Source organism: Staurois parvus, unplaced genomic scaffold, assembly GCF_062004578.1.
Source record: "Staurois parvus isolate SC_StPar_1 unplaced genomic scaffold, SC_StPar_1.0 ptg000249l, whole genome shotgun sequence".
NCBI lineage: Eukaryota > Metazoa > Chordata > Amphibia > Anura > Ranidae > Staurois > Staurois parvus.
This window is the reverse complement of record NW_028318045.1, coordinates 11,029,676-11,057,509: the sequence shown is the minus strand read 5'-3', so window position 1 is coordinate 11,057,509 and position 27,834 is coordinate 11,029,676. Positions and strand designations below refer to the sequence as shown.

The window sequence follows — 27,834 nt, the reverse complement described above, 5'->3', positions numbered from 1 at the left end:
TTTCTGCTATATCTGCGGTGAAATAACTTTTATCTCACAAAAAAGGAGGATAACAGGAACGATTAAGAAAGCCTACAACTTGTATTTTGGCTGCAAGATAGGAGACCAGGACAAGAGCTGGGCACCACATATATGCTGCAATTCTTGTGGGACGGCACTGGAGCAATGGTTGAATGGAAAAAAGGCATCTATGCCTTTTGCTGTGCCAATGATTTGGAGAGAGCCAACAGATCATGTTAGTAATTGTTACTTTTGTATGGTGCCTCCAATTGTAAAAGGGCTAAATAAGAAGAAAAAGTTATCTGTGCACTATCCAAATATTCCATCGGCAATACGTCCAGTTCCTCATGGAGAGGGGCTACCAATTCCTAAAGCACCAGAATCCTTCGTGGTTGAGTCAAGTGAGGAAGAACCTGAAGCGTGTAGTCACGTGCAGTTGTAAGAGATAGCCCTTTCCTCGAATACAAGAGAAAAGCCAAGAGAAGCAAAACCGACACAAACTGAAGACAAAACTAGTGAGAATCCTAAGTATTAAAATGATTCAACTTAGATTATGGCTATAATTTTTCTTGGTAATCCTATGCAATATATTATGCCATTTAGGCTTTGTTATGTAGTCAATATCACTTGCTTTATATTTGTGGAAAGACATCTATCTATATAATTATTGTGCATTATGTAGTCATTACGCCTATAGTAGAAAACTTTCCGTTTACAGAAAAACTAGAGCCAATTGACAAATTTCATTGTTATATTTGAACTCAGAATGTGAAATTCATTAAGAAATGGATCCTTTTGTTTCCAAAACTGGCAAAAAATAAAAATTTGTTGAACAGTGTAATTTCAACAAAAACCAGCCAATAAGAAAAAATAAAAGTTGATCATTTTAGGCACCCCTGCCAGTACTGAACAGTCAGTATCATCCCTGTGAATGGAAACAGCTGGAAGAGAGCTTGTTCTTTTGAAAACCAACAGATTTGCTGGTTGGATCACCAGATGAAAATAGAAAAAAAAAAGCTAAAAAAATAAAAAAATAATGCAGACATCACATCTAAGAATCGCTAAGCTGAAATATAATAAATGTTTGTCTTGCGTTTAACCACTTCAAGTCCGGACACTTTTACCCCCTTCCTGTCCAGGCCAATTTTCAGCTTTCAGAACTGTCACACTGTGAATGACAATTGCGCGGTCATGCAATACTGTACCCATATGAATTTTTTAGCATTTCTGTTTCAAAGATAAAGCTTTATTTTGGTGGTATTTGTTCACCACTGGGATTTTAATTTTTTTTGCTATATAAATTAAAAAGTCCAAAAATGTTAAAAAAAGTGTTTTTCTTATAAAATTTTGCCAATAAATAATCTTTCTTCATAAATCTTGGCCAAAATGTATTCAGTCACTTTTTAGTAAAAAAAAAAACAAAAAAAAAACCCAAAATTAGTTTATAACCAAAAATTATAATTTTTAAAAACATTTTTTACATTTTCATATTATTATTTGATTTTATTTTTTACATACTGTCACCCTAGCAGTACTGTGTCACCACAGTGACACTGTACTACCTGTGGGTGGTTATGAAGATGTTTTTTTTTTTTTTGCACTGGTTGCTTTTACACCCATAAAGGCTGTAAAAGCAATCATTTAGCCTCTCTGGCTGCATTCTTGCAGCCATTGAGAAATACTGTGTGAGCTGTGATTGGTCACAGCTTGTCACATGGTACAAGGCTGTTGTGAATAGCCTTGTACCATGTGACCTCTGTGATCATTCACAGATTTCACACGTAGTAAGCAATGTCAGAAGTGACATCTTGCTTACTACTCTTCATGTGATCACTGATCGGCCAATCAGAGATCACATGATCGGGACCTCACAGAGAGGTCCCATACAACGATCGGTGTTCCACTGTGTCCGGAGGACACAGCGGGCACCGGATCATGGTGCTGCGCGCTCCCAGGGAGCTTGCACAAGCAGGGGGGGGGGGGGAGGCCGTTTATAAACGGCCATCCCGCCCCTGCACTGCCACCGTTCAGCCATTTATATACAACGGCCAGACAGGAAGTAGTTAATACTACTTTACCTCGGCAACTTATGATCATGTTGACATCCAGATTTCATTGAATGTTTTGTGGGTTTTTTTTTTTCCAAAAGCAATCTATTTAATTGATTTAGATTTTTTTTTTTTTTACTACTTCAGTAGCGTTCAATTTCACCCCCTTCATGCCCAGGCCAATTTTCAGCTTTCAGTTGCTCTCATACTGTAAATGCCAATTACTCAGTCATGCAACACTCTCAAAAAATGATAATTTAATTTGGGTAGACACACTGATTTTTCTTCTGGTGGTATTTAACCATTTGCCCTCCGGAAAATTTACCTCCCTTCATGACCAGGCTATTTTTTGCTGTTCAGCACTGCACTATTTCAACTGGTAATTGCGCGGTTGTGCAATGCTGTACCCAAACGAAATGTATATATTTTTTTTTTTTCCCCCACACAAATAGAGGTTTCTTTTGGTGGTACATGCACAGCCATCCAGAGCAGTGTGCCCAAGCTGACAGGGCCCAGTGGATGGGCAAAATCAAAGAACAAGCAGGAAGTCAGGGCAGGTGGAAGGCAGAAAGTAGAAACTGAAAACAGTCTGAATTATCATAAGGGGCAACTGAATGCAGCAGATATCCAAGAGTGAGTTAAAGCAGTAATAAACTCAAAACCAAAAATGCAATGGCTAAATGGTTAGCACTTCTGCCTGGCAGTACTCGGGTTGCTGGTTCAAATCCCAACCTCGGCACCACATGCCTGGAGTTTGCATGTTCTCCTTGTGCCTGCTTGGGTTTCCTCTGGGTACTCTGGTTTCCTCCCACACTCTAAAGACATGCTGGTAGGTGAATTGGATCCTGTCTAAATTGGCCCTAGTATATGTATGTATGAATGAATGTAAGTTAGGGACCTTAGATTGTAAGCCCCTTGAGGGTTAGGGAGTGATGAGAATGTACACTATAAATGTAAAGTGCTGTGTAAATTGATGGCGCTATATAAGTACCTGAAATAAATAAATAATATATTGCAGCTTACCAATCATTAAATGTGATGGCTACATTAGCTTTCTTTTTTTTTACCCCTGTTTTCATCTTGTGATCTGGCTAGTAACACACCTCCTGTATTAAGAGTGTCCCCACCCTAGATGAAGGAGCACAGGGGCACCTTTGGACAGCAGAATTGTCAGTCTGGAGGAAATAAGTGTTAGATGTACTAGCAGATTTACACAAAGTAAACAAACTTAAACCAGACTACAGCTAACACTTTATCAGCAGTTAGCCCTGGTTCACACTGATTTTGAACTCGCTAACTTGAAGTCACACAACTTCAAAGTCAGATGGCAGTGTGACTTCGAGTGTGACTTGACAGACTTCTGTGAGACTTCATGCAAAGATGTCTATGCAAGTCGCAAACCAAATTGGCAAAAGTAGTGCAGGAACTACTTTTCTAATCTGTGCGGATTCGCGCCAATTAGAATGGTTCCATTGCCGATCATTGGATGCAATTTGTACAATTCGCATCAGTGTGAACCAGGGCTTACAGCAAATAGTTTTTTTTCTTTTCTGGGATAATGATTTTTACATAAATAAATGTTTATCATTGTAAGTACCTCTGCCAGTGGTATTTAGTTTGTCTCATCCCTGTAACTGGACCCAATTGCAATAGAGCTTTTAAAAAAACAAAAAAACAACAGACTTACTGGCTGGATCACCATATAAAAATTGAACCTGCAGAGAACTAAAGGCTATGTGCAGGCACCTTGTGAAATATGCTCTTACATATTTTCTTATTTATTAGGCAGTATGTATGGCAGGTAATTCAAAATGCAATATGGTTTCATCGGTCCATCTTACTTTATTTCTTTTTCAATTTGTTGCAGTTCTCTGTTCAGCCTTCCAAAACCCTGTTTTAGAGTCTTCAGTTCGGATTCAGTATCAGCAAGTTGGTCTTTTTGACTGTTGGTTTCCATATGTTTTTCATTTAGGTCTCTAAACAAATTCTCCAATTTGTTTTCATTGTAAAAAAGCTGAAAAAGCTGGAGATGTTGTTTACTTTTAGAAAGTTCCTGGCGAAGCCTTTTATAACGATCAGCCTATATTTTAAAAAAGAAAACAAAAAACAGTATATATATATACAGTACACACTGTGTGTAGGTAGATAGAGATAAATAGAGAGGTGAATTTCAATCCAACTTAAATCAAGCAGAACTTCACTCAAACAACATTGACTAGAAAGTATATTATATTTACTTTTTTTTTATATTTCTTCATTTACTTTCTGGTTTTCAGGCCTAAAAAAATGATGTAGTACATCACTGAAGTCTTCAGGAGGGGAGGAGAGGATACTGAAAAAGTATAGCATCAAGTCAAACTCCTGGGATATTGATCTGGTCAGTTAAGTAGCAGAGGGGGTTGTTGATCAGTTTCAGCTGCTTTGGTGTTAATTAAATTAACAACAGGTGCACTAGATAGGCAACAATGAGATGAGCCCCAAAACAGGAATGGTTCTACAGGTAGAGGCCACGGACATTTTTCCCCCTACTCATCTTTTCTGACAGTTTTTCACTAGTTTTGCATTTGGCTAGGGTCAATGTCACTACTGGTACCATGAGGCGATACCTGGATCCTACAGAGGTTGCACAGGCAGTCCAACTCCTCCAGGATGGCACATCAGTACGTACCATTGCCAGAAGGTTTGCTGTGTCTCCCAGCACAGTCTCAAGAGCATGAAGGAGATTCCAGGAGACAGGCAGTTACTCTAGGAGAGCTGGACAGGTCCGTAAAATGACCTAAACCCCATCAGCAGGACTGGTATCTGCTCCTTTGTGCAAAGAGGAAAGGATGAGCACTTCCAGAGCCCTACAAAATGACCTCCAGCAGACTAGTGGTGTGAATGTCTCTGACTAAACAATCAGAAACAGACTTCATGAGAGTGGTCTGAGGGCCCGACGTCCTTTAGTGGGCCTTGTGCTCACTGCCCAGTACCATAGAGCTCGATTGGAATTTGCCATTGAAAACCAGAATTGGCAGATCTGCCACTGGCACCCTGTGCTATTCACAGATGAGAGCAGGTTCTCCCTGAGCACGTGACAGACGTGAAAGGGTCTGGAGAAGCCGTGGAGAACATTATGCTGCCTGTAACATCGGTCAGCATGACTGTTTTGGTGGCGGGTCAGGGATGGTCTGGGGAGGCATATGCATGGAAGGACACACAGACCTCTACAGGCTAGACAATGGCACCCTGACTGCAAATTAGGTATCGGGCTGAAATCCTTGGACCCAATGTTAGACCCTACACTAGTGCAGTGGGTCCTGGGTTCCTCCTTTTGTACGACAATGCCCGGCCTCATGTGGCAAGCATATGCAAGCAGTTTTTGGAGGATGAAGAAACAAACCATTGAATGACCCCCACGCTTGCCTGACCTAAATCTAATAGATAACCTCTGGGATATCATGTTTCGGTCCATCTAATGCTGCCAGGTTGGGTGGTGGGTGTCGCTGACTGAAGAAGTGTGGGAGAGTCAACAGGGGTGGGGAGGGTAGTACCTCTCATGCAGCTGTTCTCCCAGCGTCATCTCTTTTTCTCTGTGTCTGGGTGCTGGCAGCAGCAGTACGGCAGCAGTGGCATCACTTCCAGTACATGATGCGAGGAGGGTGTACCGCTGTGACTTCTGGCGCTGGATGGTGATGCACTTCCGGTCACCAGGCTGCCATTTTTAAAAGGGAGAGAGGAGCTGTGGTCGGAGTGGGCTATTGTCTGATCCTAGAGCTAATGCCAGGAGCAGTAGCAAGGAAAGCGGACATTTGCGAGGAGACCCTGCATCACTTTCAGGTTGGATAGAGCACCTGGGTTACATCAAGCAGCATGGTGCAGTACGTGTCCCAACACCCAGGAAGGGGGGGGGGGGGGAGTGCAGTGGAGCCTAAGCCTGGTACTAAGTCCAAGCCAAGGGCCTCTTCAGATGGGTACAAGCCCCCAGAACCTGAAGTAAGAGGGGACTGGTGGTTCGTCAGGAAGGGAAACAGACCCTGATGTGACGATCTATGGGCAGCTGTATCTGCTGCAGAACACTCTCACAAACCTAAGAGAAAATGTGGGAGCTGAGGCCTCAAGCTCCAGGGCACATAATCTAAGATGATATGCGAGAAATGTATTCCCTCTGTGGCAGGGTGGATTTTATGCGCTCTATGAGGGATGATTTCTACATTTCGCAGCTGCTTCTGACGCAGTTCCTTCCACATCTCAGTCTGTCCTGGATGCTCAGGCTTCTGGTTCCCAGGCAGAATCAGAATTATTTGTCAGATCTATATGTACATTTTTGGATCTAGATTTGTCATTTTGGGATTTTTTCCTTTTTGCTGCCTGTGTATTGTATTATATACATCATCATGTTTCTCATGTTTTCTATATGTGATGTTTTCATTTTACATTTACCTGCATAACTTTTGTGTTTTGACCAGTTTTTCCATCAGTCTTGTGGAATATAACGCTGCTGGTTGCTATTATATATTCCATTTCTAGTTATGGTTTGCCCACACTATTAACCACTTGGTGTTACCATTTATATTGTTCTAACACATGTTGCATTTGTTCCCATTATGCACATTACCTGCGTTTTAGGGACTTGAATGCATTTATGGGTTCCGTCTTTTATTTTAGGGTTTCATTTTGAGGGGTTGCATTATAATGAACATTAGATTGTCCTTGTTATTAACCCCAATTGTTAATTAATATCCATCTGTGGTTCACATTCAGTACGATCCCTTCAATCTTAAGTGCAGGACTGTTATGTTTTTTTCTGGTCTACAACAAAATGGCGCATGTCCAACCATACATCTTCTAGAAAATGGCATTGGTTTGGTCACATGTCCTCAGGACTATATAAAGCAAACACTGTTGGCAATAGGTGGATCCCTTTGAGAATGTGCGTGCGCATGAAACGCGTCAGAGGGGAGCCTACGTGCTGTCACGCCGCTGCGTTCATCTTTGTAAGTGCTTTTTGTCCATTGATTTTATGCTCCACGTGGTTGCTATCTTTTTAATAAAACATACTACACTATATGATACTGTCTCCATTCTCAGTCTATGAGCTTGCCCTCCAAGAGGAGTCTCTTTCCTTAATTCACCGTGGGCTGGAGATGGAGACTTGATATGGTGTATCACGGGCTTCTGGAGAGATCCCACCTTCAACCGGGTCACCAGCTGGAGGAACAAGCAGGAACACCCCTTAGTGTCATTCTGCTCTGGACTTGCTTGCTACTTACTTCTGGTGAGTGCATTATGGTGGAGGTGCAGTGCGGAAGTCACAGAAGTCATTACATTTTGTTGATTTGATCACATCAATATTTTTGGGACTATTATGATATTTAGAGGACCTATATATTTTCATTTGTTATACCGTCCATTTTGTTTTTTCATTGGAGCATTCACAATTCCCTATTTCTTTTTTATGATGTTTCCTTTCTTTTTTACAAATCACACTGGTCATCATTGATTATAACACACATTTTTATTAGCACTGCACACTGATATTATAGTATCAGAATCTGATAAGGAGGGTTCTCCCCACTAGTCAGGGAAAGCGAGTTCAGAGGAAGAGGAAATAGACAGTGCGGAAGGCTATACTAGCAGATTTCTTTTTCCGATAGAAGAGACAGATCAGTTACTTAAAGCCATTTATACATCCAAGCAGATAGTGGAGGACCAACCATCCCAGTCTGTGCATTATGGCAGGATGCTATGTACAGAGGTTTGCAAGTGAAAAAGGGCAGAACCTTTCCAATCCACAAGTTTTTGAAGAACATGATCCTTAAGGAATGAAGGACCTGGAAAAGAAGTTGTTTCTTTCCAGGGCTCATAAACAGAGATTTCTCTTTGGCCCAGAGGAAGAAATTTTATTAAAAATGTTCTAAATTGGATTCCCCTCTTTCTCAGGTCTTGAAGGATTCTGACCTATCCTTTGAAGACTCTGGATTAATTAAAGACCAGATGGATAGGAAGGCTGAGTCTTTACTGAAAAAGGTTTGGGAGGCTTCTGCTTTTTTGCTAGGACCAGCACTAACTTCTACCTGCTTGGCCAAGAATTTGGATGCTTGGGTTGATAAGGTCACTGAACTCCTCTCCTCCGACACCCCAATATCTCAGACATAGCAGATGCGGCGGGTGAGTGTCAGGGCTACTGCTAGAGCTACAGTTCTATTGAATACTACTTGTAGGGATACCTGGCTCAAATCATGGGAAGGAGATCTCTCTTTCAAGTCCAAGCTTTGTGGCTTACCCTTTGAAGGTAATTTCTGGGCTCCATTTTCTGGGTCTGGGTAATTTCTGGGTCTGGGCTCCAGACTGTTTTGCTCGCTCCATGGAGAAGGGAGGCAAGTTTCCTGTTAAAAGGAAGAATTTGAGTGGCAAAGGTTCTTTTTGGAATTGCCAAGCCAAAGAGCAATCGTATTTCAAGAATCCCCAGTCTGGTAGAAAGCGCTGGTCTTTTGATAGAAACAAGGGGGAAGGGTGGAACCTTATTCACATCCCGCAATCCCACACCTAAATGCGACAAGTGACGCCAAGCCACAGGTAGGGGGAAGGCTCTATTTTACAAAGAGTAGGAGTGGATGGACACAAGTCCTTTTGTTTTAGATTGTAAAAAAGGGATACAAGCTGGAATTTGCCTCTCCTCCTCCCCAAAATGTCTTTGCTATACAGCTGCAGAAAGACAAGGAACAGGCAGAGGCAAAGTTGTCAGTGGTTTGCCATTTGGCTGCTCAGGAAGCCATTTTCTGCCAAGTCAGCGGTTTTGAGTGTTTTACTTCTATGTCTTTCTAATCAGGAAGTGCTTGGCCAAGTACAAGATGATCATAAATTTAAAGAAATAAATAAATATCTCCTGTACAAGTGATGTTGCATGGAGAGCATCTATACAGCAAAGTATCTTCTGTAACAGGGGGCTTTCATTTTTCAAGTTTCAGATTGCACCATTGGCAATTCCCAGCTCTCATGTTCAGTCTCTCGATAGTTCCCAGAGTATTCACCAAAAATGTCAGAACCCATGGCCACCTTTCGTCTCCAGGGTGTCACAATAGTTCTTTACTTGGATATTTTTTTAATTTTTTCCCGAACAGAAGAAAGATTGAACTTAGATCTGGTGATGTCAGGCTTCAGGTCTCTGGGTTGGTTGATCAATCTAGACAAATCCAACCTGGTTCCTAAGCAGTCTGTAGAGTTTCTGGGTTACAGGGTAGATTCTATTTCTCAAGGCTTTTTCTTACAGAGGCAAAGATTCAGAGACTAGTCTCTTCAGTCCACAACCTTCAGAGCCAAAGTCAGATCTCCCTAAGACAAATCATGCAAATTCTAGGGCACGACTCACTAGACCGAGTGGTAAGTCTCCCAATAGGAAGTTTGCTTGGTCTCGATTGATGGACCACCCGTCAAAAAGTAGTGGAGGGGGGCGGCCCTGGTCTCAGGTGGGCCTGTTCAAGATAACTACAGTTGTGTCCAAAATTATTCAACCCCCACTGAAATTGAGTGTTTTGGCCAGTTTGACATTGCTTTTGATCATTCAGTCATCTTGCTTACATTTACATTAAAGAGGCACTTGTAGGTCAGACAAATATAACATAACAGTTATAATGAAATAACCACAAATGTCTTTTCTGTGCTCACAGCATTATCAGTTTTATTCAACCCCCAAGTGACATTCAATCTTAGTACTTAGTACAGCATCCTTTTACAGTTATAACAGCTTTTAAACGTGAAGCATAGCTTGACACAAGTGTCTTGCAGCGATCTACGGGTATCTTCGCCCATTCTTCATGGGCAAAGGCCTCCAGTTCAGTCACATTCTTAGGCTTGCGCACTGCAACTGCTTTCTTTAAGTCCCACCAGAGGTTCTCAATCGGATTTAAGTCTGGTGACTGCGATGGCCACTCCAAAATGTTCCAGCCTTTCCTCTGCAACCATGCTCTAGTGGACTTGGAGGTATGCTTGGGATCATTGTCCTGTTGAAAGGTCCAACGTCTCCCAAGCCTCAGGTGTGTGACGGACTGCATCACGTTTCCATCCAATATCTCCTGGTACTGAAGAGAATTCATGGTACCTTGCACACGCTGAAGCTTCCCTGTACCTGCAGAAGCAAAACAGCCCCAAAGCATGATTGACCCTCCACCATGCTTCACAGTAGGCAAGGTGTTCTTTTCATCATAGGCCTTGTTCTTCCTCCTCCAAACATAGCGTTGATCCATGGGCCCAAACAGTTCTAATTTTGTTTCATCAGTCCACAGAACACTATCCCACAACTTTTGTGGTTTGTCCACATGGCTTTTGGCATACTGCAGTCGACTCTTCTTATTCTTTGGAGACAGCAAGGGGGTACGCCTGGGAGTTCTGGCACGGAGGCCTTCATTACGCAGTGTGCGTCTTATTGTCTGGGCTGAAACTTCTGTACCCACATCTGACAAATCTTTTCTCAGTTCCTCAGCAGTCACACGGGGACTTCTCTCCACTCTACGCTTCAGGTAGCGCACAGCAGTCGAAGTCAGCATCTTCTTTCTGCCACGACCAGGTAGCGTTTCAACAGTGCCCTTTGCCTTGAATTTGCGAATGATGCTTCCTAAGGTGTCTCTTGGTATGTTTAACATCTTTGCAATCTTCTTATAGCCATTGCCCTTCCTGTGAAGAGAAATCACCTCTTCTCTTGTCTTCCTGGACCATTCTCTTGCCTTCACCATGTTTGTAACCACACCAGTAAATGTCTAGAAGGAGCTGAGTATCACAGTCATTTTAAAGCTGCCTAATTGGTGCTTATTATGCTTGATTGCTGCTCGGTGACATCCACAGGTGTTTTCAATACCTGATGGAAAGCACCTGTATGAACCTCTGTTCTTCAGAGTGGTAGTCTTTAAGGGGTTGAATAATTGTGGCAATGAAGAAACCACATAAGAACCATTTACTACTGTATTACATAAACAATTGATGTCATTTTAGTTGCATTTGGGTAGTTACAACGTCCTTGTAGGATTTGATTCTGAATACAATTCCAAATGTACACTATAGTCCCTAAACCCCTTTACAGCATTGGGGGTTGAATAATTTTGGACACAACTGTATAGATGCCATAAGGCTGAGGGTCCCATGAAGAGTAACACCATGCACAGAGGCCATGGAGCTCAGAGCTAGGGACAACTGTTCCAACTTCAGAGAGATTTTAGCAGTAGGACATGCCCCGAAACCCTTTTCAGACACCATACGTAGTATTATTATTATTATACAGGATTTATATAGCGCCAACAGTTTGCGCAGCGCTTTACAATATAAGCGAGACAGTACAATTAAAATACTTTCAGTACAGAAGGAATGTGAGGGCACAGCTTGATCCTCTCAGACAAGCCACTACTGTGGCCTATATAAACAGGCAGGGAGGCACAAGGTCTCAGGGGTTGTTGGCCTGTCACTGGATTCTGGTCTGAGCAGAGGCACATCTGGGTTCACTAGGGCCCGGACAATGTCCTGGCAGACTATCTCAATCAGAACCCTTTACTGAAAAGTGAACGGGAGCCAAGTTCAGACATTTCAGATGACAGCCCAGTGAGGGCTTCCAGAGGTAGATTTGTTCGCTTCCAGCAAGAACAGGAAGGTCAAGAACTATTTTGCATTGAAAAAGGAGTCTCTAGCTTTGGGGGTGGATGCTCTAAGTTTAAAGTGGGACTTCAGGCTGGCTTACGCTTTTCCCCCCAGTGTTGATTTTTTCACAGGTAACCAAGATCATGTTGGAGTCCCACCAAGTCATCTTCACAGCCCCATACTGGCCGAGGAGGAGCTGGTTCTCGGCCCTAATGTCCGTACCGAACTCTCCCCTCCTTTGACACTTCCAGACTGCCCAGATATGCTCTTCCTGGGACCTCTGCTGCATCCCAACCCTCAGCTCTTCCACTTGACAGCCTGGAGGCTGAGAGAAAGATCCTTCGAGACAAGGGATGTTCGGAGAAGGTAATTGACACTCTGTGTGCAGTAGAAAACTCTGCACCAGGAAATGTATTCTAAAGGTGTGGAAGACTTTCATCTCCTGGAAACAGATATTGGGAAGGTCAGACGTTTCCATTCCCGCGGTTTTGGAATTCTTACAGGCAGGCGTGGATAAGGGTTTAGCCAACAGCAACTTGAAAGTGGAGGTGGTGGCATTATCTGTGTTTTAGATTTTAGGTTAGCTGAGGATCCACTCGTGAAAAGATTTCTTTTGACTAGACAGACATACTCCCACGGTCATCAAAGCAATCAACCCTTGGAATTTATCCTTGGTCCTCCATGCACTGATAAAAGATTTGTATGAGCCCTTATTCATTTGTGGGCTGAAATTTTTACCATGAAAATGACAAGTTTTTGTTTGCCATTACGTCAGCTAGGAAAGTAGAGGAATTGCAGTCCTTTACTTCTAAGGACCCTTTCTTGACGATCTTCGATGATAGGATTATTTTTAGGCTTTATCCCATGTACCTTCCCAAAGTTTCCTCGGAATGTCATTGTTTCCAGGTGCTTGTTCTTTCCTCCTTTTGTAGTTCCCCCATCAATGACAGGACTCGGGGGTTCAGCTTCTCAGATGTGAGGAGGTGCTTGCCCAGATACTTGGAGGCTACCTGGGAGTTCAGGAGATCTAGTCATCTCCTGGTTCTTTTCAGCTGACAGGGGTCTGGGTACCTCCAAGGGGTCTACTGCTAGATGGATACGGGAGACTATCCTTTTTGCGGACTGGAGCGTACAGCAGCAACCCCCTGCAAGGAGCGTGCACATTCCACTAGGTCTTTAGTGGCTTCACAGGCCGAGAGAGCAGGGGCCTCGTGGGAAGACTCTCGAGAGCAGCAGTATGGTACAACAATCATGCATTTATGAAAAACACTACCGCATGGAACTTCTTTCTTGCCAGGATTTGGCTTTTGGAAGGAATGTTCTGCAGGCGGTGATCCCTCCCTAAGGTTAGGAGTATTACTTTTTTATCCTCTCATGTAGCTGTTCTAGAAGATGCTTTGGGAAACCACAGTTAGACTTACCGGTAACAGTGTTTCCAGAAGTCTTCCAGGAAAGTGTCCCTTTTTCCCACCCCAGGTATTTCTCATTGCTTTCTTTTGGTTTGGGACTGTTAAGTATTATTTCATATTTGTTTTCTCTTTTGTTCCGCTCGTGTACACTGGTGGCGGTCTTCTTTTTCTAACAACTGAGGATGAGGGGGTGGGAGGGGCTTTTTAATGGTTTCTAGTATTGTGTGTTTTGTAGAGGGAGGAGTCAGTATCTCTCATGCAGCCCGTCCTGGAAGACTCCTGGAAAGACCATTCCCAGTAAGTATGTTTTTTTTTTTTGCTTTGCAGGTAAAAAAATTGTGCATTTATTATCTTTTTTCTAAGGAGCCTGATAAAAAGAAGAAAGCATAAAAAAAAAAATGCGCAATATTCTTAAGGGTACAAACAAAAATAACACATATGTGGCATATCGCCGTGATCGTCAGGAGCAGGAGAAATTATTTTGGGTTGTTGTTTGGTGGTAGGTTATGATAGTAGCAAGAAATATACAGCTAAGTTTAAAAACATTTTTTTTTTTACTATCTTAGGCCAGTTTTCCTTTGATAATAATAATAAAAAAGAAAGAAAAAAAAACATTCTGAACCAATGGACTGCAGACATAGTACAGGAAATGACCAGAGACTGCGGACATACTACAGGAGATGGCCCGAGACTGCGGACATACTACAGGAGATGACCAGAGACTGCAGACATAGAACAGGAGATTACCAGAGACTGCGGACATATTACAGGTGATGACCAGAGACTGCGGACATATTACAGAAGATGACCAGAGACTGCAGACATATTACAGGAGATGACCAGAGACTGCGGACATATTACAGGAGATGACCAGAGACTGCGGACATACTACAGGAGATGACCAGAGACTGCGGACATACTACAGGAGATGACCAGAGACTGCGGACATACTACAGGAGATGACCAGACTGCGGACATACTACAGGAGATGACCAGAGACTGTGGACACAGTACAGGAGATGACCAGAGACTGCGGACACAGTACAGGAGATGACCAGAGACTGCGGACACATTGCAGGAGATGACCAGAGACTGCGGACACAGTACAGGAGATGACCAGAGACTGGGGACATAGGATAGGAGATGATCAGAGACTGCGGACATAGGACAGGAGATGACCAGAGACTGCGGACATATTACAGGAGATGACCAGAGACTGCGGACATACTACAGGAGATGACCAGAGACTGCGGACACAGTACAGGAGATGACCAGAGACTGCGGACACAGTACAGGAGATGACCAGAGACTGCGGACACAGTACAGGAGATGACCAGAGACTGCGGACACAGGACAGGAGATGATCAGAGACTGCGGACATAGGACAGATGACCAGAGACTGCGGACACAGGACAGGAGATGACCAGAGACTGCAGACATAGGACAGGAGATGACCAGAGACTGCGGACATAGGACAGGAGATGACCAGAGACTGCGGACATAGTACAGAAGATGACCAGAGACTGCGGACATAGTAAAGGAGATGACCAGAGACTGCGGACATAGTCTTTGTGAAGGGGGGGGAATGGGGAGTGAAATGAGTACCCGAATTTGACAGGTACTCACTCCCACTTCCGCAGATTTGTCCTCACCATAGTCTTGTGGGACACGTGACAGTTCCCGGAAGACTACGGGGCCATTTACAAAGTAGTGAAGCCGCAAGCTGTCACAGCCGTGTGCCCACACTAAAGATGCTGGCGCCAGGGAGAAAAGACAGCCGGTGAAAGCAGGACACCGCTGGACCGAGGAACAAGTAAGACCGTGGAGCAGGTTCTTCTGCACAGTATAGCTGAACGGCGGGCCCGGTATGCTAACGCGGCCACTCCATAAGACACACAGACATTTTCCCCCATTTTTTTTGGGGAAAAAAGTGCATCTTATTGAGCAAAAAATATAGTAGTTGTGATGATATATACGGTTTTGCTAACACGCCAAGCTGCTCAATTGTACATAGGTGTGAAGATTTGTTTTACCTTTAAGCAGGACGGGATAAACAAACAATACTGACCTCTTCCTTCTCTATCTTGGCATGCTTCCTTTCTAATGCCACATTTTTCCTCTTATTATAACAGAACTGTGCATCTTCCTCAGCCTGTAACATTTTCTTTTTCTTTCGCTCATACTCTTCTGCTAGTTCTGATGAGTTGCTTATTTGTTCAAAAAGTTGTGTTCTTTCTTTAGGTTTTTTTACTGCAATTGATTCCACCTCACCCTGGTGAAACAAAACAGATTAATCAAACCTCTGCTCCTATAAACAACTTTGATATATAACATCAGGCAGAAAAAAAATGCTTTACCTGGAATATGAGGCAATTTCTGGCCTTTGAAATTATCCCAATATTTCCAAGCTCTAGAACATATGCTGAACGTCCTATTGGTGTGTCATTAAGTCGATATTCTGTAGAGCCCCCTGGCAAAAAAATTGTTAAATGTAAAGCACAAGAAAGGTCAATTGTGGAAGCACACATTTTTGACTTCCCATAGCTTATAGCAATTAAAGTGGTTATAGAGGAAAACCTTTTTTTTTTCTACCTTAATGCAATCCCTGCATAAAGGTAAAAAAACTTCACACTACTTTTTCCTGCTATAGCATTTATGGCCATAGGCTCCTGCTGCCGTCAGTCAAATCCTGTGAGAAAGGAGCAAGGAGCGTGGCTGAGCCACACCATGTGTATCTATGGACACAAACAGCCCAGCTCAGCAGTGTGTTTGCATGAGTGCCCCCCCCCAACACACAGTTTTGTGCTGAAAGTGTGCTCATTGTATGCTCCCAGCACACGAACAGCCCTTGGTCGCAGCATCTGAATGGGAACCAGTAGGACAAGACCCTGATCATGTAACTGCTGTGAGAGCCATACACAGCGGTGACATGATAAAGAAGCTGTGCCGCCACCCATAAGCATGAAGGGGTTGAAATACATCAAAATGATAAGTTGGTTTAAAAACCTCATATATTCGTAAGTGTGAATGAAATGAGTATGAACACCTCAATTACAGCTATTAAGAAATCTTTCAATCACCGTTTGATGCGTTTCATGGATTTCCTCTGCTTCTTCAGGACCACTTTGATAGCTGATCTTTGAATATATTGCTGCTGTTATAATATATATTCAAATTGCTCATTTCCAAAAATAAACCCCCAAAAAGGCATTAAAGCAACTTCCAAAAGGTACCAAATTCAATTATTAGGACATAGCTAGGAACTTTTTTTGACTTGCTTGAAAAATCAAGATAGAAACATTTTTGGCTAAACAGCATTTGCATTTATTCAGATATCGGCAGGTTTGGCTATTCTAACAGCCACTGAGCAATAGCTTCAGTGGAACATGCATTCATCCACACTGTTTAGCCTCTCTGAAGGAATATGTTAGTTGTTTTGCTCAACTTGCAGGTGAAACTAAAAACAAAAATCTACTTGTGTATGGCCAATTAAAGGTGCACTTCCCAAATGACCTTTTTTTTTATTTGGCAGCCTTGACAGAAGGTCCACCTGGTAGATCCTCCGTTCTTTGAGATTCAATGTTTAAGACTCAGGGTCAATCAAGATGTGCACCTTTAGTCCTAATTTTTAAAATGGCTAGCCTTGGAAGTTGTTTTAATGCCCAGTTTTGGGTTTGTTTTGGAAATTAGAAATTTGGATATGTGTGATTTAGAAGTGTGAAGACAACATATTTTTTTAAACAATCACAATGGTCTTGAAGAGGCAAAGGGAATCTGTGAATCGTGTTGAACTGTGTTCTTGAAGGAAAGGGAATTATTTAATCATGTCAACCTGTGCATATACTGTGTCTTAACACCTGTAATTGAAGTGGTAATACTCATGCTAGCCACACTTAATGTATGAGATTTTCAAATAGTTTTTAATGTATTTTAATGTTTTAAAAAAAATTGTACACATACTGTACGTAGTAAATTTTATACCTAAAACAGGCATGTAAATTGGACAACCAAACAGTGCCTGCACATATAGTTTATAGCTCTCTGCAAGCTCTACACCCTGTTCCAATTTTGCAAAGTCTTTTGCAAAGAGTGTCACAAAGATTAAATATTTTGTTTTTCAGTTTAACTCATGGATGGCATTGTGTCTCAGGGCTCTTTTGATCACTGAAAACAATCTTGGACACCTGTGATAATTAGATTGGCAGGTGAGCCCAATTTAAGGAAAAACTACTAAAGGAGGGTGTTCCACATTATTAAGCAGAGCACCATTTTCAAGCAATATGGGGAAGAAAAGAGATCTCTGCCGAAAAGAGTGAAATAGTTCAATGCCTTGGACGAGGTATGAAAACATTAGATATTTCACGAAAACGTAAGCGTGATCATCGCACTATTAAGAGATTTGTGGCTGATTCAGAGCACAGATGGGTTCGTGCAGATAAAGGCACATTGAGGAAGATTTCTGCCAGATCCATGCATCGGATCAAAAGAGCAGCTGCTAAAATACCATTACATAGCAGCAAACAGATATTTGAAGCTGCTGGTGCCTCTGGAGTCCCACGGACATCAAGGTGTAGAGTCCTCCAGAGTCTTGCAACTGTGCATAAACCTTCTTTTTGACCACCACTAACCAATGCTCACAAGCAGAAACAGCTGCAGTGGGCAGAAAAATACATGAAGACTAATTTTCAAACAGTCCTGTTCACTGATGAGTGCCGTGCATCCTGGATGGTCCAGATGGATGGAGTAGTGGATGGTTGGTGGACGGCCACCCTGTTCCAACAAGGCTGCGACGTCAGCAAGGCGGTGGTGGAGTCATGTTTTGGGCTGGAATCATGGGAACAGAGCTGGTCGGCCCCTTTAGGGTCCCCGAAGGTGTAAAGGTGACCTCTGCAAAGTATGTGGAGTTTATGACTGACCACTTTCTTCCCTGGTACAGAAGGAAGAACTATGCTTTCCGTAATAAAATCATCTCATGCTGCAAAGAATACTTCTGCATCAATGGCTGCTATTGGGATAAAAGGAGAAATAGTCATGGTGTGGCCTCCATCCTCCCCTGACCTCAATCCTATTGAGAACCTTTGGAGCATCCTCAAGCAAAAGATCTATGAGGGTGGGAGGCAGTTTACATCCAAACAGCAGCTCTGGGAGGCTATTCTGACATCTTGCAAACAAATTCAAGCAGAAACTGTCCAAAAACTCACAAGTTCAATGGATACAAAACTTGTGAAGCTGCTATCGAATAAGGGGTCCTATGTTAAAATGTAACGTGACCTGTTAAAATGTATAAAAAGTTAAAATGTTGTTAAAAGTTTGATTGAAATAGCTTTTGATTTCAGTAAATATGCTGCAAACACAACAAATGGCAATTTTCAGTTCTTTACAACCTATAAAGTGTTTTGAAACTTACTGTGCGTAATAATTTCGAACAGTGCATTGTAAGTTTTTTATGTTTAAAAAAAATACTGTTATCATTAGGAGGTTTGTTCAATAAAATCTGAATTGTACTCTTAATAGTTGATAACATGAGAATTATGCTGACTGTTATTTACATCAATTATTTAGGTAAATGAGAAAAATATAATTTGCATAATAATTTGGAACAAGGTGTAATATGCATAAAGCTATTTCAGCAACTCAAGTTTTTACCCCTTCCATGGGTAATTAATGGTTTGTGCAGGTCCAAGCAGAGTATCAAGAACTGAAGTTACTTTTTCCCTTTGGGGCTCCTGGAGAGCTATAAGAGATATACGACTTTACTTGCAGAAGCCCCATGAAATGTGACTTTAAACAACCTCTAACAACATAACAGTAATACTGTCCATAAAGAATATTATGGACAAAATGTTGAGAGTATTCTGACCAGTAGCTTAATGACATTATCTGCAATTTTTTTTAAAGAACTCACTGCCAATCTCTCCATTCATTGCAGTTGTTAACATTAATACAGACCTTTCAGTAGCTTTAAGAGTGGGCTCACACCCGAGTGCTGCGGTTTGGGTGCAGCGTGATTTCTTCACGTTTTACCTGCAGTCATAATTGCGCTCCTGTTGACTTCTATTAGACTGTGCATTTTAATGAAAGCGCATCAAAGTCATGCATGCGGTATCTTTGATGCACAGTCAAAAAAGAAGTCAATGTAAACCACCTGTAAAACATGGACACAATCATGCTGCAACCAAACCACAGCGCACTGGTGTGAACCCGGCCTAAGTCTCCATGAATAAATTCCTGACCTTTTACAATATACAGCAACATTATTTTCCACGAAAGGTCCACCTTTAATTAGTAAAAAGCAGGCCTTGAGCTCCAGTCACTGACTTTGCCTAGGCTGAGATGATGTTATTAAAGCAGAGTTCCACCAAAAGGTGGAAGCTTCGCTTGTTTGCCTCCTCCCCCCTCCACTGCCATATTTGGCACCTTTTTGAGGGGGACGGGGGAGAGGGTATCTTGTTCTGACAGGGACCCACTCCCTCTTCCAGCTCAGTTTGCCACGGCGAAGTGAGCCGGAAGTTCGGCCCCCACCTTCCTCCCGCAGTCTCCTGGGAACTTTCACAGGTCCCAGAAGACTGCTGGACCAATCAGGAGGCATAGCGCGACTCGTGCATGCGCAGTGGGCACCAGGCTGTGAAGTTGTCATAGCCTGGTGCACACATTTGAGATGCTGGCGCCGTGGAAGAGAGAGACGGTGTGGTTAAGTACAAAGCTGGACCATGGGACAGGTAAGTGTGTGTTTGTGAAAAGTCAGCAGCTACAGTTTTTGTAGCTGCTGACTTAACACAAAAACGGCTGGAACTCCATTTTTAATGTGCAACTTTAGACAGAAAAGTCCTGCTAGATCTCTTCATACTGGCCTTTTTTCCAAGTATAGCTATGTAAAACGTTAAAAAGTGCCTATACTGTTTAAAATCCAGTAATACACTGGATCACCCTTCTTTGCACATGTTCAGTTGCTCTCTATTTTTCAGCACCGTGATCTTCAGGGTTCTGGGATTCAGAATAGCAGCCTCCAGCAAGAAAAAACATGGAAAATGCCGGAGGCAATTTACAGCACACACTAATTTTGGGTTGGACTCCCTTTGGCCTTCATATCTGCCTTAATTCCTCATGGCATAGATTAATTATAAATGTGGAATGTATGTTGCTTTCTAAAAAAAAACAAAAACAAAAAAAAAACCACACTACTTTTTAACAGGTTGTTATGGGTAAAGTTCCACTTTAAGCTAGGTCTTACACACAGATGATCACTGGTCAGTCTGTGGCCTGAACAAAATTAATCTAGAGCTGGCCATACACTAATAGTACTGGAAACTTAAAGAGCGACGGCAGAAGAAAGACCAAGTGATACATCCAGTGTGTCCCATTATTTATACACGCTTTTGTTTTTTGTTAACTTTGTCTAAGTACAGATCCATGTTTGTCCCAAGCACGTTTAAATCCACTTACTGTTGCATCACTCACTACCTCTGCTGGAAGTCTATTCAAAGTTTCAACTACTCCTGAGATGAGTTTTGAACTTTCCTCCTGCTAGGTTGAGGTCATGTCCCCGCGTTCTTGGTTATATATTTAAAATACTGCCCTTTTGGTTATATATTTAAAATACTGCCCTTTTGAACCTGAATATTATCGAATGAATATTCTTACAAACACACATGCAAGAATTTTGTACACTTGATGACTAGACAAATGTTGTTCAAAAGTACTTCAAAATCTTTATTTCTAAAATTCTGGAATGAACAAAAGCCACATTTGTTGTTAAAAATGTGTTCACTCGAAAAAAAATGTTCCATTCTACTCCTTTTTGGTTGAAAACAAACATTGATTTGACCCTGCAAGTAGAAAACTAGATGAAGTTTCTTAAAATGTAAACATTTCTAACAAAGGTCTACTAGTGTATGGCCAGCTTTACATCCACTCCCTACAGTACCAATGGAGGAATTTCCCACTGAGGCTATTATATTACAACAGTCCACTTTAAGCTAGGTCTGCAGCCCAGCAGAAAACTCAAACAGCAGCTGCATCAGTCAAGAGCTGTGACATGGGTTATCTGAATCAGCATCCCAGTCCAAGTAGTAGATGGTGACCCTGGATGATGCCTGAACCAAGATGCTGCTGTCCCTCTGAAGAAATGCAGATGAAAGAATTGTCCGGAGCGAGTATTGTGATAACAGAGGTAATAATATGACATCATTTGACATTTTAAGAATGTAAAAGGAACTCTGGTGAAGGTACAGTTGCAAGAAAAAGTATGTGAACCCCTTGGGATTACGTGGAGTTTTGCATGAATTGGGCATAAAATGTGCTCTGAACGTCATCTAAGTCACAACAATAGAAGAACACAGTCTGCTGAACATAATACTACACAAACATTAGATGTTGCCATGGTTTATTTGCACATAACATGTAAACATTCACAGTGCAGGGAGGAAAAAGTATGTGAGGCCCTAGCTTAATGACTTCTCCCAGAGCTAATTGGAGCCAGGAGTGAGCCAACCTTGACTCCAATCAGTGTGATGATATTGGATGTGTTGCTGACAGCTGTCCTGCCCTTAAAAAACACACACCTGTTTTGGGTTTACTGGTTTCAAGAAGCACTGTCTGATGTGAACCATGCCTCGCAGAAAAGAGCTCTCAGAAGACCTACGATCAAGAATTGTTGACTTGCATGAAGCTGGAAAGGGTTACAAAAGTATCTCCAAAAGCCTTGATGTTCATGTGTCCACGGTAAGACAGACTGTCTACAAATGGAGAAAGTTTAGCACTGTTGCTACTCTCCCTAGGCGTGGTCGTCCTGTAAAAATGACTGCAAGAGCACAGCGCAGAATGCTGCATGAGGTAAAGAAGAATCCCAGAGTGTCAGCTAAAGACCTACAAAAATCTCTGGCACATGCTAACATTTTTGTTGACACATCTACAATAAGGAAAACATTAAACAAGAATGGAGTACATGGGAGGACACCACGGAGGAAGCCATTGCTGTCCAAAAAGAATATTGCAGCACGTTTGAAGTTTGAAAAAGAGCACCTGGATGTTCCACAGCACTACTGGCAAAATATACTGTGGACAGATGAAACCAAGATTGAGTTGTTTGGGAAGAACACACAACACTATGTGTGGAGCAAAAAAGGCACAGCACACCAACAACAAAACCTAATCCCCACTGTAAAACATGGCGGAGGGAGCATCATGGTTTGGGGCTGCTTTGCTGCCTCAGGGCCTGGACGGATTGTTGTCATTGATGAGAAAATGAATTCCAGAGTTTATCAAGACATTTTGCAGGAAAACGTACGACCATCTGTCCGCCAACCGAAGCTCCGCAGAGGATGGGTGATGCAACAGGACAATGACCCAAAGCATACAAGTAATTCAACAAAACAATGGCTGCAACAGCACAGAACACGCCTTCTGGAGTGGCCCAGTCAGAGTCCTGACCTCAACCCGATTGAAATGCTGTGGCATGACCTTAAGAGAGCGATTCACACCAGACATCCCAAGAATATTGCTACACTGAAACAGTTTTGTGAAGAGGAGTGGTCCAAAATGACTCCAGATCGTTGTGCAGGTCTGATCTGCAACTACAGGAAACGTTTGGTTGAGGTTACTGCTGCCAAAGGAGGGTCAACCAGTTATTAAGTCCAAAGGTTCACATACTTTTTCCTCCCTGCACTGTGAATGTTTACATGTTATGTGCAATTAAACCATGGCAACATCTAATGTTTGTGTAGTATTATGTTCAGCAGACTGTGTTCTTCTATTGTTGTGACTTAGATGACGTTCAGAGCACATTTTATGCCCAATTCATGCAAAACTCCACTTAATCCCAAGGGGTTCACATACTTTTTCTTGCAACTGTATGTCACCAATGGAGCTCCCAAAAGGCACAATAGCTAGTATGTCAATCAATTTACTTGACAAGACACTAAACTAGAGCACGAGTTTTGGATGGCATTGACCTTTTATGTCTCACAGCAAAGGTCAGCAAGTTGGACACCTAATACGTCTCCTAAGCACTTCCAAACATCTGACTCAAAAGACAGAATCAAGCTAAAAAGTAATGTGCCTTTTTTGTGCTTCCCCAAAACTGCCAGGACAATCTAGGTATTGCTCTCCCGATTGCCAACAAAAAGCTTGGAAGACATTTGAAAGCAATCTGAAATCAAAGACAGTCTGAAAGCATTCCTACATTTAGCTCCTAGGTGTACGTATTATGGGAAGAGATTACAGGAGACAGTAAATCGTCACTCCAACACATAAAAGGGGAAAAAAAATAAAACACACAAAAGGTCGCAAACCATACTCTGTTTTTTATTACATTTTGCAATCCAGTAAGGATTTCATTTTTGTAGCTCCATTATGAGATTTGTAATTTCTTTTCCACAAGAAACCGAGTAACAAATGCAGATAACACTATTTGTTACATTAAGTATTACATCAATAATATTTGTCTTCATACCTACAATCATCCTTGAAAATGTCCTTTCCTCTCCATTCTCATCACAATAAACCAAATGCACACTGGCAGTAGAAGAGACAGGCCGCCCTACATTAGCACCACTAATAAGCTCTCGAACACTCTTCACTCTTAAATTAGATGTCCTCTCACCCATCACAAAACTAAGCGCATCCATCAAATTTGACTTTCCTGAAAAAGAAAAAAAGAGTGTGTATGTATATCTATATATATATATCTGTCTATCTCAAACTGTAAAATAATATTTTTATAAGAAATTGTTCCAAAGAAACCATCACTTCTATATGCAGCAATAATGTTAAGTCAGTCTGCAGGAACGATTAAAACATATATATCTAAAGCAAAACTTATTAGTTATAAAGTAGAATTCCAGGTTTACTTTGACTTCAAAAGCACAACTCCACTTTTGTTGAGAAAACAAAAAAAATTTCCTCCCTTGGGTGATCAATGCACATTGCAGGGATTTTAACAAATTTTGTTGAAGAGTCCTATCGGATTCTGCTCTGAAGAAAAAATTAAACTATATTGTCAAAAGTATTGGGGTGCCTGCCTTTACATGCACATGAAATTTAATGGCACCCCAATCTTAGTCCGCAGTGTTCAATATTGAGGTGGCCCACCTTTTGCAGCTATAACAGCTTCAACTCTTCTAGGAAGGTTATCCACAAGGTTTAGGAGTGCATCTTGAGAATGTTTGACCATTCTTCCAGAAGCGCATTTGTGAGGTCAGGCACTAATGTTGGACGAAAAGGCCTGGCTCGCAGTCTCCGCTCTAATTCATCCCAAGGTGTTCTATCAGGTTGAGGTCAGGACTCTGTGCAGGCCAGTCAAGTTCCTACACCCCAAACTTGCTCATCATGTCTTTATGGACCTTGCTTTGTGCACGGGTGCGCAGTCATGTTGGAACAGAAAAGGGCTGTCCCCAAATTGTTCCCACAAAGTTGGGAGCATGAAATTGTCCAAAAAATCTTATACGGACACCTTAAGAGTGTCCTTCACTGGAACTAAGAGGCAAAACCTGAAAAACAACCCCACACCATAATCCCCCCTCCACCAAACTTTACACTTGGCACAATGCAGTCAGGCAAATACCATTGTCCTAGCAACCGCCGAACCCAGACATGTCCGTTGGATTGCCAGAGAAGCATGATTTGGCACTCCAGAGAACACGTCTCCACTGCTCTACAGTGCAGTGGAAATATGCTTTACACCACAGAACACTGTCTAATGAGTAGGTGTGAGTGCCAGCGAACCACAGGTGTATCATATATTGTGTTTTGTTTGTCAAATTAATTAATGGTAATAGTTTAGACAAACACCATAGTAGCTCACAAGTACACTCATTTATTTTATGCTTTACACCACTGCATCTTTATATTGCACTTTGTGATGCAAGGCTTGGATGCAGCTGCTCAGCCATGGAAACCCATTCCATGAAGCTCTCTACGCACTGTTGTGCTAATCTGAAGGCCACACAAAGTTTAGAGGTCTTTAGCTATTGACTCTGACATTTGGCGAATTCTGCACACTGTGCGCTTCAGCATGCGCTGACCCCACTCTGCCATTTTACGTGGTCTACAACTTTGTGGCTGAGTTGCTGTTGTTCCCAGTTGCTTTCACTTTGTTATAATACCGCTAATAGCTAATCGTGGAATATTTAGTAGCAAGGAAATTTCACGGATGGACTTATTGCACAGGTAGCAACCTATCACAGTACGACGATTGAATTCACTGAGCTCCCGAGAGCGACCCATTCTTTCACAAATGTTTGTAGAAGCAGTCTGCATGCCTAGGAGCTTGATTTTATACACATGTGGCCATGGCGGTGATTGGAACACCTGAATCCAACGATTTGGAGGGGTGTCCCAATACTTTTGGCAATATAGTGTATTTGTTGTCTGCTGATTATTAATCAGCTGATGAACTTGCATTGATCTAATGAGCAAAACTGCAGGGTCCGCTTTCCTTTAAAAGTGATTAATCCTTGGGATTTTCTCACCAAAAACATAGGATTACTGTAAAATCCTGTCCTCTGAGTTCATTGACATACACCTGTTCTGAATTTGGACCATTGGGTTATATCACCACCTACAAGAGTAGGAGACTAGGTAGAAAAGAACTCAGCACTGCCTATGGGCAGTGCCCTCTGACATAAAATCCCCTTCTCTGCTACAGGCAACACAATTTGTAACAAAGCCATGTCAGAAAACAGAAAACCAATTGAGGGGTGGGTGCTGTGTCCATCAATGAACTCAGAAAAATGGATTTTACATCGAGTAACAAAAAAACCCCCCGCTTTCTCTTAGGTTCATTGATGGACACAGCTGCTCTGAATCTGGAGCATTGGGACATCCCAAAGTAGTGCCTCAATGAGGGGGTCGGCAAACAAAAAAGCAACTGGAGCAACCAGGCAAACATGCTAACTCCCCCACCCCCAAAAACACCACTAAAGAAGCAAACAAGGAACCGTTAACAGCAGCCTGCAAAACCTTGTGGCCCAAACAATAATCTGAAGATGCAAAACACATCAACTGTGCAAAATATGTAAAGGTGTGTATAGACAGCCAGGTAGCCACCACGCAAACCTGAGACACCAAAGCCAGAACTCACAGGGGGCACTAATAGCCATAGTGAAAAGTGCCAAAACAGGGAAGAAAGGAGCCCTCCACTTAATAGCGTACACCTGGACAACAATCTGCTGGACTAAAACGGGAATCTTGGCATAGGAGGCCACCAGGAGGCCGCAGTAGACAGGCACACGCAAAACCACAGCCAAGGAGTACAACAGAGATTCAGTTTTGGGCACCAATTCACAAAAAGAACATTGGGGAACTGGAGAAAATACAGAGAAGGGCAACTAAACTGATACGAGGCATGGAGGAGATCAGCTATGAGGAAAGATTAGAGGAACTGAATTTATTCTCTCTTGAGAAGGAGATTAAGGGGGATATGATCAACATGTATAAATACATCAGTGGTTCATATAGTGAACTCGGTGTAGAGCTATTCACCCTGAGGTCATCACAAAGGACAAGGGGGCACTCTTTACGTCTGGAGGAAAAGTAATTTAATCTCCAAACACGGAAAGGTTTCTTCACAGTGAGAGCTGTGAAAATGTGGAACAGACTCCCTCAAGAGTTGGTTCTGGCCAGCTCAGTGGATTGCTTCAAAAAAGGCCTGGATTCTTTCTTAGATACACAGAATATAAGTGGATACTACCATTTATAGGTAAAGTTGATCCAGGGAATATCCGATTGCCTCTCGGGGGATCAGGAAGGAATTTTTTTTCCCAGCAGGAGAAAACTGGATCATGCTTTGCTGGGGGTTTTTTTTACCTTCCTCTGGATCAACTGTGGGTGTAGGATTATAACCTTTTACAAAGTTTTTTTTTTTTTTTTTTTTTTAAAATGGTTGAACTTTTGTCTTTTTTCAGCCAGACTAACTATGTAACGCAACCTCCATAGAATACGGCGGCCATGGACACAAGGGAAACAGAACACTGTCCTCAGATGAAAATCCGATACCACCTCCGTTAGAAAATAGGGGTACAGATGAAGACACATAATATCCTTGTGTAGAAATGAAAAAGGGGAGACATATAAGACAACAAGCTCAGTCACTCGCCTTGCGGAAGCAATGGTGGCCAAGAAAGCAACTTTGTGAGAAAGAATAAGCAAGGAAATCTCCTAGACCCTCTCCACAGGAAAGTTCCTGGAGAACCGAAATAACCAAGAAAGTCCTAAGGGTTCAACAGGGAGAGCACGGGGGACATCAAACGACAAACCCCCTGAACAAAAGAAATGAATCAGGAAGTACATGGTCAAAAGATGCTGAAAAAGACAGTGAAGGACAGAAACTTGACTCGTAATGGTACTCAAGGTAACTTTTGTTCAATGCCCTGTGGAAGAAAGTCCAGCACCCAAGCCAAGAAGAAGGGGCATAGATGGACACCCAGGGCCTCACACCTGGCAAATCAAAGTTATTCAGGTGCGATGGCAAATACTTTCAAGGAGTAGGCATGCGAACGTTCAACAATGTGGAAAACACCAAACCAGACAATCCCTGTCCCTCAAAGGCTGGCTCACAAAAAAGACATCCTCCAGCCAGAGATAACCCAGGGTGAAAAGCAGGTGGTCCTACCGATGAGGCAACCGTCAGTGACCAGCTGCACCTGGCGGCGTACCACATCCAGTCTGGAACCACCAGATTCCCTGCAGTCATTGACCCACGAACCTACACAGCAAGCCAGGGGACAAGCCGAGAGGAAAGGCGGCACAGAGATGATACTGGTCTCATGATGCCACCA

At 42.4% G+C, this 27,834-nt stretch overlaps 1 protein-coding gene across 1 annotated transcript in view; it reads right to left on the bottom strand.

The window, feature by feature from the left end:
* Window positions 1–27,834, bottom strand: part of SMC1B (structural maintenance of chromosomes 1B) — a 191,437-nt gene that overhangs the window by 149,496 nt on the left and 14,107 nt on the right. The window contains exons 2-5 of the mRNA XM_089680767.1: window positions 23,511–23,699; window positions 15,418–15,530; window positions 15,129–15,332; window positions 3,890–4,128 (exon numbers count right to left, since the gene is read on the bottom strand). Of these exons, the coding sequence (XP_089536893.1) occupies window positions 3,890–4,128; window positions 15,129–15,332; window positions 15,418–15,530; window positions 23,511–23,699 (745 nt within the window). The remainder of the gene's footprint in view (window positions 1–3,889; window positions 4,129–15,128; window positions 15,333–15,417; window positions 15,531–23,510; window positions 23,700–27,834) is intronic.